The 16176-nt window shown below is 41.1% G+C and overlaps 1 protein-coding gene across 1 annotated transcript in view; it reads left to right on the top strand.

Moving 5' to 3' along the window:
- FREM1 (FRAS1 related extracellular matrix 1) overlaps window positions 1-16176 on the top strand; it is a 792938-nt gene that overhangs the window by 229896 nt on the left and 546866 nt on the right. The window contains exon 4 of the mRNA XM_078675906.1: window positions 11780-12081. Coding sequence (XP_078532032.1) covers window positions 11780-12081 — 302 coding nt within the window. The remainder of the gene's footprint in view (window positions 1-11779; window positions 12082-16176) is intronic.

Raw genomic sequence — 16176 nt, 5'->3', positions numbered from 1 at the left:
TTTAAACATCTCCACATGAATGAACGAACATATTAAAAAACTGCCTTTAAACGTCTTCTGATGTGCAATGGTTCTCTATTACCTTCATAGTTGACTTCGGTAACGTAGCAAAATTCTCCTTTTGGTAACTCATCAATTTGGGTCTATTTCCAGTACCAGGGAAAAGGAAAGAATGACATTTTTGTGGCCACTGAATCATGCTGTAAGTGGAGCCAATAAGAGTCATCCATTGGTGGCAAGAAGGCAGGGCCGGTCTCTCCCTACCGGGAATCTAGCGTTTTCCCGGGAGGCTGGAGATGATTTTGAAAGTGCTGAAGCACCCAGATACACCTTGGGGTGACAGTGTTGGGGTTTACAAATGCTGTTTGATTGATCGATTTCATTATTGGGGGGCAGTTTTGAAGTGGTGCTGCAGTATTGGACCCCAGTAACAAAAGCAGCAAGCAAGCGTTTCCAGTCTCCTGAGGCAGGCAGTGCTTCCCAAAGGGCTGGTCCGAAAAAATTGCCAGGGCTACTTTGGGTTCCCAGTCTGGCCCTGCAAGCAGATGCTGATGTCCCCCAACTCGCCTAAACCACTGTTTGAATTGCGACTTAGTCTATACTCTGGTGCTCATGTATTAAAGTTTTGCGTAAGCATGAAACAAAAGATAGCATCAGTGTACTTACATTTTTTAACACCCCCTTGTACAGCGCACCAGTGGAAGCTCTAATAAATGTGGGTCTTAATCCATAATAAACACATCTAAAATAATATCGAGGCCCCAAGTACACCCTTTTCCCTATCTTAGATTGTGACTATGTCCAAGCAAAATCGTAAAATATGACATTTTGTAGCCCAAAAATGGCATAAGGGGCTTGTGCAAGAAAGATGTTCATACATGTTTTTCTAAAAATGGCACAAGCAAAGAATTTGCTATACCAAGGCAGTCATTTTCTGAGCGATGACATATTGGATGAAAAAAACCTATAAGTGTTCACAATTATTTGATATTTTTTAAATGGTGGTTAAACATTTCGATTATTTCTGTTTCTCAAAGCTTATAATTAGTGGGGGAAATTAATGGGAAAAGCGTGGGTAAAGAAGAGTTTTTTTTTTTTTAATTAAATGTTCTCTTTAATTTTTGTGTGTGTCAAGGAAGGGTTTATGTAAACTACATCCAATAATACCTGCGGAAAAGACGTGGGACAACTCATGGAAGTCAGAACAGGATGCACGTTATTGAAACCCGTGGTATTTGGCACTCCAGAGAGATGTTTGAAAATAAATGCAAAAAGATGCACTTTGAAGTAAATTCAAAAGCATAGTACTCCTTTTGAGTGGGTTGTTCTAATATAATTGTGTCTCCCACTAAAATGGACCCATCAGCACTCATTAATAACATGAATTGTTTAATTCTGGTACATAACACAACATAACATAATTTGGATCTTTGTAAGCAATCATACTTGTGTTTGTAAGATTAATATCCACGAATCTGCCATTGCTCATGAGATCCCTAAGGAATTTTGGGGTGCTGTTTAAAATAGCCAAACGTGCATTATACAAAACATAGGGGGATATGTACAAGGAAGTGGCGGAGCGCAGCGTTAGCCTCCTTGGCTTAACGCCATGCTCCGCCACTTCTGAAACGCAAGGCTGCAACATATTCGCAAGAATGTGGTGCAGCCTTGTGTTTCCCTCTGCGATGGCGCTAAGTTTAGCAGCTTTGCGCCAACGCACGCACACTTGCACCATAGTGCAAAGATGTTTGTGTGCAGGGGAGGATTGTTTATGTGTAGGAAGATATCCCTTCCTGCACATAAACAATCCTAAAATTCCATTCTGTCACTTTCATGTACGCTGCTTCATGCAGCACACATGAAAGTGACCAAATGGCATTTTTTTAAAGGTTTGTTTATGTACAGGAAGGGACACCTTCCTGTACATAAATAAACCACAGCATTTTGCTTTTTCCATGTGTGATGCACATGGCAGCACACATGGAAAAAGCAAAAAAAAGAGAACTAATGCATTTCTCCTCGTTTGGCCAGGATTGACCTGGTCTTAATTTTGGCGCTGCCTCCTATGTATGCCACCCTTGTACATAGGGGTAGCATCAAAATGAATGGAAAGCCCACCGCAAGACCCACTGCCCACCCCTTTCACGCTAACCATAGCGCGAAAGGGGTCCTTATGTACATGGAAGCTTTAAGCCACATTAAGTGACGTTGTGATGGCTAAAGGGGCTTGTACATATGCCCCATAATTTTCTTTTTTATTCCGAAAGGGGAGCCTCAGCACAAGAAAGAGCTCCAGCATTTTAGAAGGCCTTTACATTGCACTTCATTACATAACTTCAGAAATTAATCTACTTAAACAAACATTACTGATTAGTTCTGCTCTCAAAATTGTGTCACTTAAAATGTCTCACTCAAGTAATGGAAATGTCACTGCGAACGTGGGAATGTCACACATAACCAGTCTGAAAACGTGGCCGCATTCACAAAGGTAAATTTGGCAATAAGCATTAGTTTATGACTAAACTAATCTTTTTAATTCCTGAACCGACATAATGATGCATATGCTGGTTCATAAAAATGTACTGGTTACTAAATTAACAGTGAATTACACATGTGGCCCTTGGTGTATGAATAGTCCTTGTGCCATTTAGCATTTCTATCAACCTAATTTTTAAAGGGAGACATATGGAGATGTAGGATAGTATGAATTTACCATTGGCTACAAATTCAGTGCTGTTCAGCACATAAATGTGTGGAGATCGTATTGGTTAATAATATTTTGACATTTGCATAACCCTCTGGGTAAGACACTTGGTACCACTCACAATCGTCACAACTGCCTGACTTTCATGAGATCTTTTGTTTCAAGAATCAAGGCACGATAGAGTTCCATTGATGCCGATTAAGTAGGGGTTGTATGTATGTTTGTGGTATTTGTAAAGCACAATCCTAGCAGAAAAGGCAGCAGGGTGCTGTACATGGTCAAAGGCATGCATACGAATAATGGGAGAGGTCACTGCTTTTTGTGTTGCATTGAGATGTAGAGTTCCTTAAAGAGGTGGGTCTTCAACTCTCTTCTGAAATGGAGCAGCGTTAAGGTGCTGTTGTGAATACCAAGATGTTGTTCCTGATCCTTGGTGCATTGATAGAAACGTTCTGCTGCCTTGTTTTCTCTTGTTTATGCTTCTTAGTCTCCATTCGGATGGTGGCCTGGCTGTAGGTGTGCTGAGAGCCATCAGGGATGGTGAGCTTGTCTGCAAGTCAAGCGGGGATGTTCGGAGGCAGGGATATAAAGATGTTGTTCCAGATCCTTGGTGCATATATGGAAAAGGGCTGCTTTCTTGTTTTTTCTTTTCTTACACTTCTTAGCTTCCAGCCTGATCGTGACCAGGCTGCAGGTGTGCTAAGAGCAATCAGAGATCGTGAGCTTTTCTGCAACTTAAGCGGGGATGGTGGGAGTTGGGAAGCCAGGGACTTGGTGGCTAAAAACTGTATAGTTGAAACTTGGCATATAACCTTGAAAAAGCATTTCACATTCCCAAGTTGTCAACTTGTTGCATGTGATATGAACATCCATTTGTGTGTGTGGCGGATTTTATTGCAAGTAGTGTGTGAAGGCCGGATGCAAGGACTTTTGCCACTGGCACCAAATTGCAGTTGTTGCGTACAGTTTTCCATTATTTCTGTTTTGAACTACTAATGTAACTTATTTCATCTTTTTTTGTCTTAAAAGTTATTGATACTTTCTCCTCACATCAATTGTTGGCACCAGGATGCATTTAAACAAGAGCACCTTGAACAACAACCACTCGTATTTTGCTGTTCCTGTGTGTTTGTTGTAAAGTTTTACTGCAAATTGCACCATTCGCTGTAGATATTTGCTGCAAATGCTGCATATTTACACAATGTGGCATAATAGCGCCATTTTGAGAATTTCACGTAATAATAGTAGCAAGAAATTCCCCAAATCACGCCAGTGTAATTTAAATTTCAGCCAGGCCCATTTAGAATACTACCCTAGGTGATTGCCAGTGGTCAGATGACTTCCAACCATTCGCTCCAGCACATTTTGGGCATCTAAATGCCAATAGTATGCCAGGAAAACTGAGAACGGCACAGATTTCCAAGGCTGCTTTTGCAAACGTTTTTGAATTCTGAAAAGTTGTAAATTTGCACCCATTCAATTAACACTCCTATGGGTGCGTATTTACTACTTTTTTGGTAAGCCACTCGTAATATATATTTAAGTTTCTGATCCAAACAAATGAAGAATTTTAAACCTCGAAAAACCAACACATAGCAGACCTGACTCAAAGTCCACAGAATTCAACTAGAAAAACAAGCATTGGCATAGCCAATAGGTCTCGCCTTTTGGGACCTTTTAAGCAATTAACCATGCAGCACGTTATCCTGGGTGCTACAACATCCACTGTTACTTCATATGCCACTGGTGAATGGCCACACACAAGGATAGGGTTCAGTGCTATTTAATGAAAATATGAGAAAGTCTGTTCAGAATTCTAAAAAGTGTATTTCTAAGTTACAATGTCAGCAAGTGTACAGGTAACTTCAGGAGTAGGAAGAGGTAATTAGGGAACAGTATTAAGCAGGGCTAGACAGTTTACAGTAGATGAGCGTAGCAAAGCAGTACAATGGTCATAATCTGTCACAGCTGCAGCGCATCAGTAATGCGTAAATCAAAACAAAAGTGCACAGATGTAGGTTAAAAAAAGTGGCAACATAAAATTATGTCTGGTCAAAGTTAGCTTGGGACGTGGCAGGGTTACGAGGCACTGAAGAGTCAGGGGTAGGTATTGAAACAATACTCAATCAGACAGGTCGCAGTGTTGACAGGGTGGCATAGTCAGGCATGAAAAGCATCTGATGGACCCAGACAGGTTGAACCACCTAAAGTCACTATTGATGCGAACCCGGTGTCAAACATAATCACAGGAACGTTTTGATGGACAAAATTATCCCATGTTAATTACGAAAATCACAAGTTGAAATCAAAACAATCCAACTTTTAAGTCATACTGTGAACACGTGTGTTGTGGATAGTAATGTGGTCCTCTCAAGTGATGTCATTGCCAGGTTTCAGCCACCACAGCCTCACTAACCTCCAAAGCAACAAGAATCCTGAACGTGACAGCTCCCTTGTTCACCTCAGGCACCCAGTTCAATAAATGAAATCTGCCTGCTAATTGGTCTATGAACTCATTCCACCATTTGTTTCATTTATCGATTCATCCATGTCTTCCATTCAGCCAGCCACCCGTCCAGCTTGCCCAGAGCATAGCTTACCTGCTCCAGTCCATCGTGTGCTGTTGACTGGCCCTATCTGAGGAATCCAGAGTTATCCCAGAAGGGATGCACAGCCCAGCAGCAAGTATGTGGAACTGAAACAAAGCAGACTCAAAGAAAGGTTCGGACGGTTTGGTGTCTGTCAAAAACAAAAGCAATCACACAGCACTGGACCACTGCTGCTCGCACCCTGACGCCGTCTCCGACAGAGACTGACAGTCTACATTCAGGGTGGCTTCAGAGGACAACCACAGACTCACGTCTCAGGCACGCAGTATTTTGGGTACCAGAGACAGACACAACACAGTGAAGCACAACCAGTGAAACGCTATAACAGTGTGATCGCAGCAGCAAATAAAGAAACGAGAAGACGAACACAAACATATCATGTGCAGCCAATTGAGAACAAATCTTGATCTAGCCCCTAAGAGCCGTTTGACGTCCCCTTGCTGACCTCTCCAGCGGATCACGACATTACACCTATCCTTGGATGGGTGGTACAGGGGAAACAAACGCTTATCTCATCCTCGCTCACACATCCACGTCAACTTCACTTCCTCAAACAGCAACTTCGAATGTGTTCGCGACAGCGCCATCTATGGACTGCATAGCCGAACAGTAAGCCGAGTAGGCCAGTAATAACCATAATACGGACTAGACTTGGAATCTCTTTTGCTGAAATGACGAGTAGGGATCTTCACAACGCAAAATTGTGGGTCTTCTTTCTTAGCAGCTGGAAATCGACCCTGAAGCCCTGCCCGACATATACCTGGGCGCAGGGCACAAGTCCTAAACAAGCGCTGGTTGAAGACACCAGGCACGCTCCCTCAGATAACATCAACAACAAGCGCTGAAAGCCAAGCGTTTACCTTACGGGCGCAATAATTGCTGACAGATGGGGCTGCTGCTCGCTCCCGCAAGCCAAATGCCGTACTTGCACGCGGGCCTATTGGAATCAATGCAGAACATGCACGAGTTTCCACGAAAGCCCGGAGCGATTTCAAGAGGTCCCTCCTATGCATCGCTTGTGCGCTGCGTAGGTGAGACCTAACAAGAAAGGATTCATTTGGGAGGGTCACACCCCAAACACGGCCCCCAACCGAAGCTACGCCCGTGTCTATGAGTTATGAGTGCATAGTATACTCAATTGTGTGTCTGTGTGCATGCATGTGTATCATAATTCTTGATGAACATCCATTCAGATGTAACTTAGTGGTAACAAGTGAAAACGCTTTTCCCGCTCCTTACAGCACATACAAGCTTTAGTGATTGAGGCGTAGATGCAGCTGAAAGTGTGGGATTAATCGCCTATGACGTCAGTTTTTGACAACAGGAAGAAGCACTTCAAAGACTAATATTTTAACAGATCATAAAAGAAAAAACATTAAAAAAAGACAAATGTTTCGAATGATCTAACCTAAAACAAACATATACAACTGTCTGGTTTGTGGTCCCAATTCACAAAAAATAAATGGCTTCCTTAGGAAAACTTACAGCTTTCATGGAACTCACAAGTAAATCCAGGAGCACTTCTGGGAAGCTGCAAGTGCCACAGGCTTCTAGAAGCACTCATGTTTACAAACATTTACACATTCAGAAATGTAGTACGTGCATTTTTCCAAGCGGTTAAAACATCTTCGTTTACACCCCAGTCAGTTTTGGGGATGTTTTCTTTCCTTTGCTATATTGAAAATGGATGTCCCCCTGACCTTGGGTGTTCCACTAACATTGATAGAAGTTGTTCTCCAACAATTCTCTTGCTGAGGAGGTAGCTGCACAGTTTTCGAGAATCCCCACCACGTGTGGGTGTTCAACAACTTGAGCAGCAGTCCCCATCATGGAACGCTGGCAACTCCTGTGAGGAAATTTACCTACAAGTAACATTTCATCATACTGCTGTAATTTCGCTTTTGAGTAAACCTGTTTGTGTGTACAAACCCATATTTTGTAAATGATCAAGTTTATTTTGAACTCATAATTTATGCTACATTTGTGCAAATAGCTTTGTGCATCAGACTCATGAGGTGAATCATGGCCAAATACGTAATATTTAGAATATATACAATACCTGAAATTATATACCACACTAATGTCACTGATACATAAGTGGACGCCTGTGGTTTACCGGAAGTGTGCTTAGTAGTGGGTATTGAAATACATATGCCATTAAAGTGCCCAAGATGTTTTCACACATAAATTCAGTAGACAGAACCAGAACCCTAATTCGGAGGTTTATAATTGGCAGGCGTTTCCTGTTCCAAATGTGATTTGAAAACACGGAATCTCACCTCTGTGGTGAAATTTCCACAATCCAAAATGTAGTTAGTCATACCAGTAAAGGTAGATGACACGCCACACTTGCAATTTTGTGGACATTGAGTATTTGCATACCACTTGCAGATACTTTTGTGGTTATTGGGTATTTGCATACCACTTACATATACTTTCCAATCTTATACAACGCCTGCAAATGTACACCTGTCCAGGGTAGTTAATGCATTGTACTGTATTGTACTGCATTGCAGCTGCATTTATATAGAGCTTCCAATCCCTAAATACGGTTGGCAGAGGCAGAAAAGGCTTTTGTGGCCATATGTGGAGTTTGAGAGGAAATTCTCAGTGGTTAGTTTAAAGGTGATTTTATCTCACTGCACAAACAATTCTCTTTCAATTTTCTTTTTATTATATTGGTTAACATTATTGGATAGTATACATCATTCTAAATGTGTTTGTGGAGTGTTCCTTTATATTTAATGTAGATATCCTCCAAACTCTTGACTTTGTTCCTTTATTGTTCTAACCTCTCTTCTCACTATGTTATTAAAAGGTTCAACACTAGAAGATTCAACTTTTTAATTAGATATTCTTTTTTATCATAAAAGATATTCACAATTCCCATTTAGCGACAACTGTACTTTACAGTGACTAAAATACATATATATTGTATGCAATGCACATTTTTGCTAAAAGGATTACTGGTAAACACAGTCTTGCTGCTGGTGACATATTATAGGAAACACCTCAAATGGATTTGGAGTTAAGGAACATTCTGGAGGGCGTATGTCCTCCTAAGTCGAAAGAAAGGGAGCATGTACAGGATGTAAACCATTTATCTAAGTGATAAGGACCTTTTAAATTTTTGTTAGAGCTACTGGCATTTCCCTACAAAATGTATCTTAGGTCTTAACATCAGAAAAATTCTAGTGTTAATTTTGGGCCTTTTCCTACTAGCTAAGTATGCTGGTTAACAGACGAGGTGAGTAAGGCAGTAGTAGTAGAAAAAACAGTGAGTAATGACTGGCTGGTGGAGCATTCATTATTACACCACAAGCTGCAGAGATGTGGGTCTTACAGCCTGATTCATCATTCTCCCGTTTTGCGAGCCCCTAATAGCGATTCATAAGGAATCGCTATTAAGGACTTGCAAAACGGGATTCATGTAGGAATTGGAAAAAATATTGCGATTCCTACATGTTCCTTATTTGCGATTAGCAAATTGCTAATCGCAAATAAGGAATAGCTCCCCATGCATTCCTATGGGCCTTTAGGCCCATAGGAATGAATGGGGAGTTATTCCTTATTTGCGATTAGCAATTAGCTAATTGCAAATAAGGATGCGATTTCAAGGGTGCAGGGGTGTCCAAAGGACACCCTGTAGCACCCCTGAAATTTAATCTACATTGGTGTTGCGCACACACATGTCCAAAGGACATGTGTGTGTGTAACATGCAACTTAGAAAAATGCATTTAAATGCATTTTTCTAAGTTTTTGCTATTTACCGAGATGTCTGACCTCTCGGTAAATAGCGGCCCAAAATTGCATTTTCGCAATTTTAAAATGCTTCATGAATTGCATTTAAGGAATCTCAAATAGAGATTCCTTAAATACAATTCTTCGCAAATGTGCGAATTCTTAAATAGCGAATTTTGCATTTGGGATGATGAATCCCAAATGCAAAAATTGCACTCGCAAAAGGCATGATTCTGAGAATCTTGCCCTTTGCGAGTGCAATTTAGCTTGATGAATCAGGCTGTTAGTTTCAATAGATATTGTTAATACTCTGGGCATCCTATAAAAATTCCCTCCCACAAAATGATAGGGTAATCATTGCCGGTGGCTTCAATGTTACCTTTGAACCCTTCAGCCCTGAGCCCTCTAAATTTACTGAAGACGAAGATGCAGCTTGGGGGGTCGCTCAGCTAGACCTAGGCCCTCCACAAGATGCTCTCCCATTGCTGATCGATTGATGAGCCCAACCCTTCACATTGGTCTTAGGGCTTGTAACGGTAGGTCCCGTTCAGACCCTAGTGGTGCCTACACCGTTAACCGTTCTTTGCAGAAGAGCCGTATTGATGACATATTCCTGTCCCTCCCGCTCTGGCCATCCCTCATAGACATGATAGTTTTTGAGCGCTATGACTGTGACCATAATGCTCTCCACCTATCCCTAATTGAGGAAAAATCTATTGCTGATCAATGTGCTGCCTCGGACTCTGGTGTTGCTCTGTCAATTTTAATGAACAAGAGGGCTCTAACATGGGGTCTGTTTGTAAGGACACAAAAAGGATGGTCCAGATATACGAATGGGTGGCTGATACCCTTCATGCATTGAACATCATGGAGCCATCTAGTATAGTTCATAATTTTATTGCTATATAGCATGAACGTTTTTTTGCTTCATTAAAGCTATAATTAGGAAAGATGTCCGCAAAACCCAAAAGGTCCAATCTCGCTGTAGCTGGTTCAATTCCATTTGCTGGAATTCTAGAGGTAACTTTATACAAAGTTGAAAAACGGAAATAGGCATAAATTACGCTTGGAAGGAATATAAAGCAGTATTCACCCAGGCCAAAATTAATTTAGAAGAAGAGATGTGGGAGGACCTAGTAGCAGCAGTCAAGGCAGGTAATGGTAAAGCTTTCTGGGCAACTGTGGATCATGGTAGGCAAAATGCCACTACCAGTGCTGATTATAATTTACAGCCCCAGACCTGAGTGGATCATTTCCAAAAAATGTATGTAGCCAAGCCCAACCCGGAGTGTGCCTACTCAAGAAATGTTCTAGGTCTGCCCCTAGATAAAGGTCTCCCTTTATCTTTCTAATGCTGAGGATGTTATGACGGCAATAAAGTCACTTCCAGCACATAAAGCTCCGGGCCCAGATTCCCTCCCCGGGTACCTCTTCAGTTCAGTACCTTTGATCTGATACACATACTTCCAGGCACTGTTCCATTCTATACTTGCAGGTGGCCCAATCCCCAGTTCCTGGCTTACTGCAGATATTGTCCCGATTTACAAAAAAGGGCTAAAAGAAGACCTTGGGAACTATAATAAATAAATAAATAAATAAATAAATAAATATAGGCCTATTAGCCTTATCAACACCTCACAGAAACTATTTTGCGGGCTCATATTGGACTGATTGCTTGATTGGGCGAACAACAGCTCTGTTTTTGAAAGCTCCAGGCAGGCTTCAGAAAGAGGATCAGTACGGTGGATCAAATGCTCCATTTCTCTGTTTTATATTGGAACACAGTCTCTTGATAAGGGCCATCTTTATGTGGTCTTTGTCGACCTGAAGACAGTTTTCGATTCTATACCCAGGGCCAAGTTCTGGGATGTTCTGGAAAAGATGGTGACCCCCAAACATCCTTTCTGTTCTTATCAGGCTGCATGCACTCAATACTGCCAGAGTCAGGTATGGCAACTGCGGTGAGCTCACAGACCCCTTTTAAGATTAAAACTGGTGTTTCACAGGGCTGTGTGCAGGCCTGACCTTGTTTACTCTTTATATAAACAACTTAGTGCACACACTTGATTTCCCTAAAAATGATGCACCCAAACTCAGGCCCCATGAAATTGTGACACTGCTTTTTGCAGATGACATGCTCTTAATTTCCAAAACTACATGTGGTCTGCAGGCACTACTGGACTGCTTGTTAATTTTTCTGTAGTGTGTGTGGTCTTGAACTAAACGTCAACAAAATGAAATGTATGGCTTTTAATCCATATAAATCTGTTGGAGCAAGTATTCGGGTGCAGGGCATTGCTCTAGAAAAAGTGCAAGATTTTGTGTATTTGGGGGTTTGCCTCAATCATAAAATAAGTAGGTCCTCTCATATTAAGAGATGTACACTAAAACTTGCATTTTTATACTCTAGATGCAGCTCCCTCTCCTTTGAAATTACCCGTATACACACCATTGCACTTCTTATTTATTTATCTCTTCCCTGATCTTATTGTGGGACCAGGTTTTATAAGAATGGTGTTTTATGAAATGTCGTATATACTGATGTTATTTATTTTCAAATTTTGTTACTTGCTGTATTGTGTTTATGGATCTTTGCATCCGAAAATAACATTTACAAAAAAATATATTGTTGCAAATAATATTCACAAGTGTAAAACATCTTAAACAATATGTTCCTTTAAATATAATGTAATGTTATCAGGGACGTCTATTTTCTGTTTCCAGGTTTACAGAGACAGAGACATTCACAGAAACCTTTCTTCTAAGAGTAAAGCTACTGGAACCTGACTGCAACATCATAACACTGGGCTCAAAGCCACTTGAGGTTCCTGACTTCTATGGCCTTTCTAATGTGATTGACAAAAATGTGCTGCGTATTCACTATGACAAGACTCAAAATCTGGAGTGCACCATCAGACTGACCTCCTTGGAAACATCAGTGCCTGCTCATGGTCACGTGGTCATCGGAGAGCCGGAGAAACAGGTGCCACGTGGCGATCAACCTCACAGTTTTTATCCTGCATCCAGTAAGACATGGTTTACTACTATTCTGAGTATTAAAACTTTGTTCAAAATGTTGCAATCAGCACAATCAAAATGGAGACCAGGCTGTCTGGATATACAACTGGAACATTAATGCAATGTGATGTAAACACGTTTTTGGCATGTGTATGTATGGCAAGAGTAACTGATAGCCTGGCGCATAGCATGACATGGAATAATATCTATGAAGGTACCCTAGAAAGTTTGATAGTCAATGTATATATAGTTCTATATGTCTTGCTTATAAAGAGTCCACTCTACTGAGCAATCTCCCAATTTCATTATAAAGCGCACTTTCAATCTATGATATGAAAGCAGCTCCAAGAGATAAAACACATATATTATTCCATAAAAACAAATGAAGTATTAAATGTCCAGAGAGATCTGCAGTGTTGAAACAACACAGCGGATAATTTATTATGATACAGAACTCCAACGGAGGTCCACATAACATGTGATAATAGTAAAATAGTAGTACATAATGCAATCAGCAATAAAACGTGTAAAACCTCCAATCTAATACATAAATCACTTAGAGGTATCATGTACTGTCCCTTATAAAGTTACGAAGGGCATAGCACCGCAGAAGATATGCGAGTATGACATACTAGAATCATATACATGCAACCTATGGAAATGGCATCATTCACAGCACAATGGAAAATATGTGAACATTACATGTCAATATACAAGATCCGAAAAAGCACTTTATACATTAGACCAACCAGCTCGAGCAAATCACTTATTCCCAGCCTCTGAAAGAAGGCAGTGGGCACTATAAGGCAGAAGGAAAGCGAATACTGCCTATAAAAAACTTGATCAATGCATTCATTTTCAAGCATGTGCATATATTGCGTAATACAGTCTTAGAAATGCGACCTTAAAGAATAAGAACATAGATACGCAAAAGCACAATACATACCAGTATTGCATGTCTAAAAAACATGACTAGAGGTAGCACTTTTTAAGATGAATCCATAAAAACCATTTGAGACATAAATTAACTTTAATTCCCAGAGAGAACGTTTTTAAATGCCAAAGTGTGAATTTTGTAATGTGTTTGGCTCTTTGTGAATCATGACTGAATCACACTGTACATTGCTTTCACAGCACAGCATAGCACATATGCATAACTAAGGGTGACACGATTACAATTACTGCCCAATTTAATGTAATGGAGCAGGCCACAGAGACACACATTTTCAGACCCTTTATTGGGGTATGTTTAATGCTGAGTAAATGACAGAATCTTGAGGGCCTTGGTAAGGAGGGGAGGCTGAGGGCCACTTCTGTCTGTGTGGAGATATGTTTTTTTTAGATCAGTCTCAAAGGAGCCGGTATTAAAGTGAGGTAGAGGACAGATCGGGGAGTTACATAGAGGACATCAGGATGAGGGCATGGCATTCAAATGGAGTAGTAGCAGCAGAGTTAAGGGTTGGATCACAGATGGTACAGATGGGTTATGGAAATGCTGAGGCAGTGGCGAGATAGGATTTAGAGGCAGGGCCTGTGCTACATTAAGGCTAGGCAATCACCACCAATTTAAGGGCTTCTGTTTGCCTCTAGAGGCATATAATGAGGCTTAATTTCCAAAAAATGGGTAAGAATGATGTTAAAGTCTAGGGTATCAAGAATCATTGCACAAACCCTGATTGGAAGGGTGGATTAACCCCTTCGCTGCTAGGCCTTTTCCCCTCCTGTGCTAAGGCTTTTTTTGGCGTTTTGGAGTAGTGCGCGCTTAGGCCCTTGTACCTTTTTGACCACATAAGGTATCCATGCCAAATTTGCGTCCTTTTCTTCCAACATCATGTGGATTCTAAAGGCGCCCAGGGTTTGTGGATTCCCTTGGAGGGGTCCCAGAAATTAACCAAAATATAGTGATTTTTTTGTTTTTTTCAGAAAAATGGGAAAAACGGGCTGCAAATGAAGGCCTCTGGGGTTTTCCCTGAAAATGGTATCAAAAAAGGGTTTGTTGGACTGAAATCTCCATTTTCTCAGCTTTTAGGGAATGACAGTCTTTTGTCAGAGAACCGAAATTTTTCACTCAGTTTTGGCATTTTTCTGGGACATAGCCTATTTTTGCTATTTTTAGAGCTTTCCACCTCCTTCTAGTTAATGGTAGAAATGAGTTTGAAAGCAATAATGGATCCTGGAAAGCTTTACATTTTCGAAAAGTAGACAAAATTCTGAATTCAGAAAGGGGTCATTTGTCTAAATCCATGAAGGTTTCGTTATAGAAACTAACAGTTAGATATTGGAATAATTGAAAATTTGTTGAAAGAACCAGCCTTTTGTCTCAACGTTTTCACCTATAACTTTTTCTAATTTTGACAGCTCATGGAAAGCAATATACCGTTACATCCGTTAGACCTTCCTGGTTGTGGGGATATATAGGACTTGTAGTTTCACCAAGAACCCGACAAACCCAGATCCAAAAACTGAGCAGCAACTTGCAATGGTATTTTTTCATTTACTGGGTATAGAGCACTTTGTCTTGGAAAATGTATACATGGAATAATCTGTATGAAAGACACCTATGTATTTCTGAATTGGGTACAAATTATAGAGTTCAGAAACAGTATATAATTGCACATTTTCAAAATTGGGAATACTCATACTAGCATGAGAATTATTGGTCATTTTTCAAAAATATATTTTTTTACACAATGTCTTTCATTGAAAGGGAGAAATGCATGAAAGCTCAATTGGTAATAACAGTTGATTTACAAATCTGAATTACCCCAAGTGTCCCGATAAAAACGGTACCTCACTTGTGTGGGTCGGCCTTGTGCCTGCGACAGGAAACGGCGCAAAATGCAACGTGGTCACACCTAAATTTTGCAGTTACAAATTGACCCTTTTTTGGCAAAGTGCCTACCTGTAGTTTTTGCACCCTAGCTCTGCCGGCACCTAGGGAAACCTAGCAAACATATACATTTTTGAAAAGTAGACACCCAGGGGAATTCTGGATGGGGTGACTCGACTGCCTACCACCAGGTTTTGTTACCCAGAATCCCTTGCAAAGCTAAGATTTTGACAAAAAAAAAACATTTTCCTCACATTTCTGTGGTGGAAAGTTCTGGAATCTGCGTGGATCAACAAATTTCCACCCACCCAGCGTTCCCCCAGGTCTCCTGATAAAAATGGTACCTCACTTGTGTGGGTCGACCTTGTGCCTACGACAGGAAACGGCACAAAATGCAACGTGGTCGCACCTCAATTTCCCAGTGAAATCTTGCGCTCTTTGGACAAAGAGACTACCTTTTGTTTTTGAGCCCTAGCTCAGCCGGCACCTAGGGAAACCTAGCAAACCTATATGTTTTTGAAAAGTAGACACACAGGGAAATTCAGGATGGGGTGACTCGACTGCCTATCACCAGGTTTTGTTACCCAGAATCCCTTGCAAAGCTAAGAATTTGACAAAAAAAACACATTTTCCTCACATTTCTGTGGTGGAAAGTTCTGGAATCTGCGTGGATCAACAAATTTCCACCCACCCATCGTTCCCCCAGGTCTCTCAATAAAAATGGTACCTCACTTGCGTGGGTAGGCACAGTGGCTGCGTCACGAAACAGCGCAAAACGCAACATGGTCGCACCTCAATTTCCCAGTGAAATTTAGCACGTTTTGGACAAAAAGACTACCTTTTGTTTTTGCGCCGTAGCTCTGCCAGCACCTAGGGAAACCTAGCAAACCTATACATTTTTGAAAACTAGACACCCAGGGGAATTCAGGATGGGGTGACTCGTCTGCCTACCCCCAGGTTTTGTTACCCAGAATCCCTTGCAAACATAAATATTTGACAAAAAAACACATTTTCCTCACATTTCTGTGGTGGAAAGTTCTGGAATCTGCGTGGATCAACAAATTTCCACCCACCCAGCGTGCCCCCAGGTTTCCCAAAAAAAATGGTACCTCACTTGCGTGGGTAGGCATAGTGGCTGCGACATGAAACAGCGCAAAACGCAACATGGTCGCACCTCAATTTCCCAGTGAAATTTAGCACGTTTTGGACAAAAAGACTACCTTTTGTTTTTGCGCCGTAGCTCTGCCAGCACCTAGGGAAACCTAGCAAACCT

This window comes from Lissotriton helveticus, chromosome 2_1 (genome assembly GCF_964261635.1).
Source record: "Lissotriton helveticus chromosome 2_1, aLisHel1.1, whole genome shotgun sequence".
NCBI classification, from domain to species: domain Eukaryota; kingdom Metazoa; phylum Chordata; class Amphibia; order Caudata; family Salamandridae; genus Lissotriton; species Lissotriton helveticus.
Note: the sequence above shows the minus strand (reverse complement) of the source record. Positions and strands in the feature narration are given on the sequence as shown.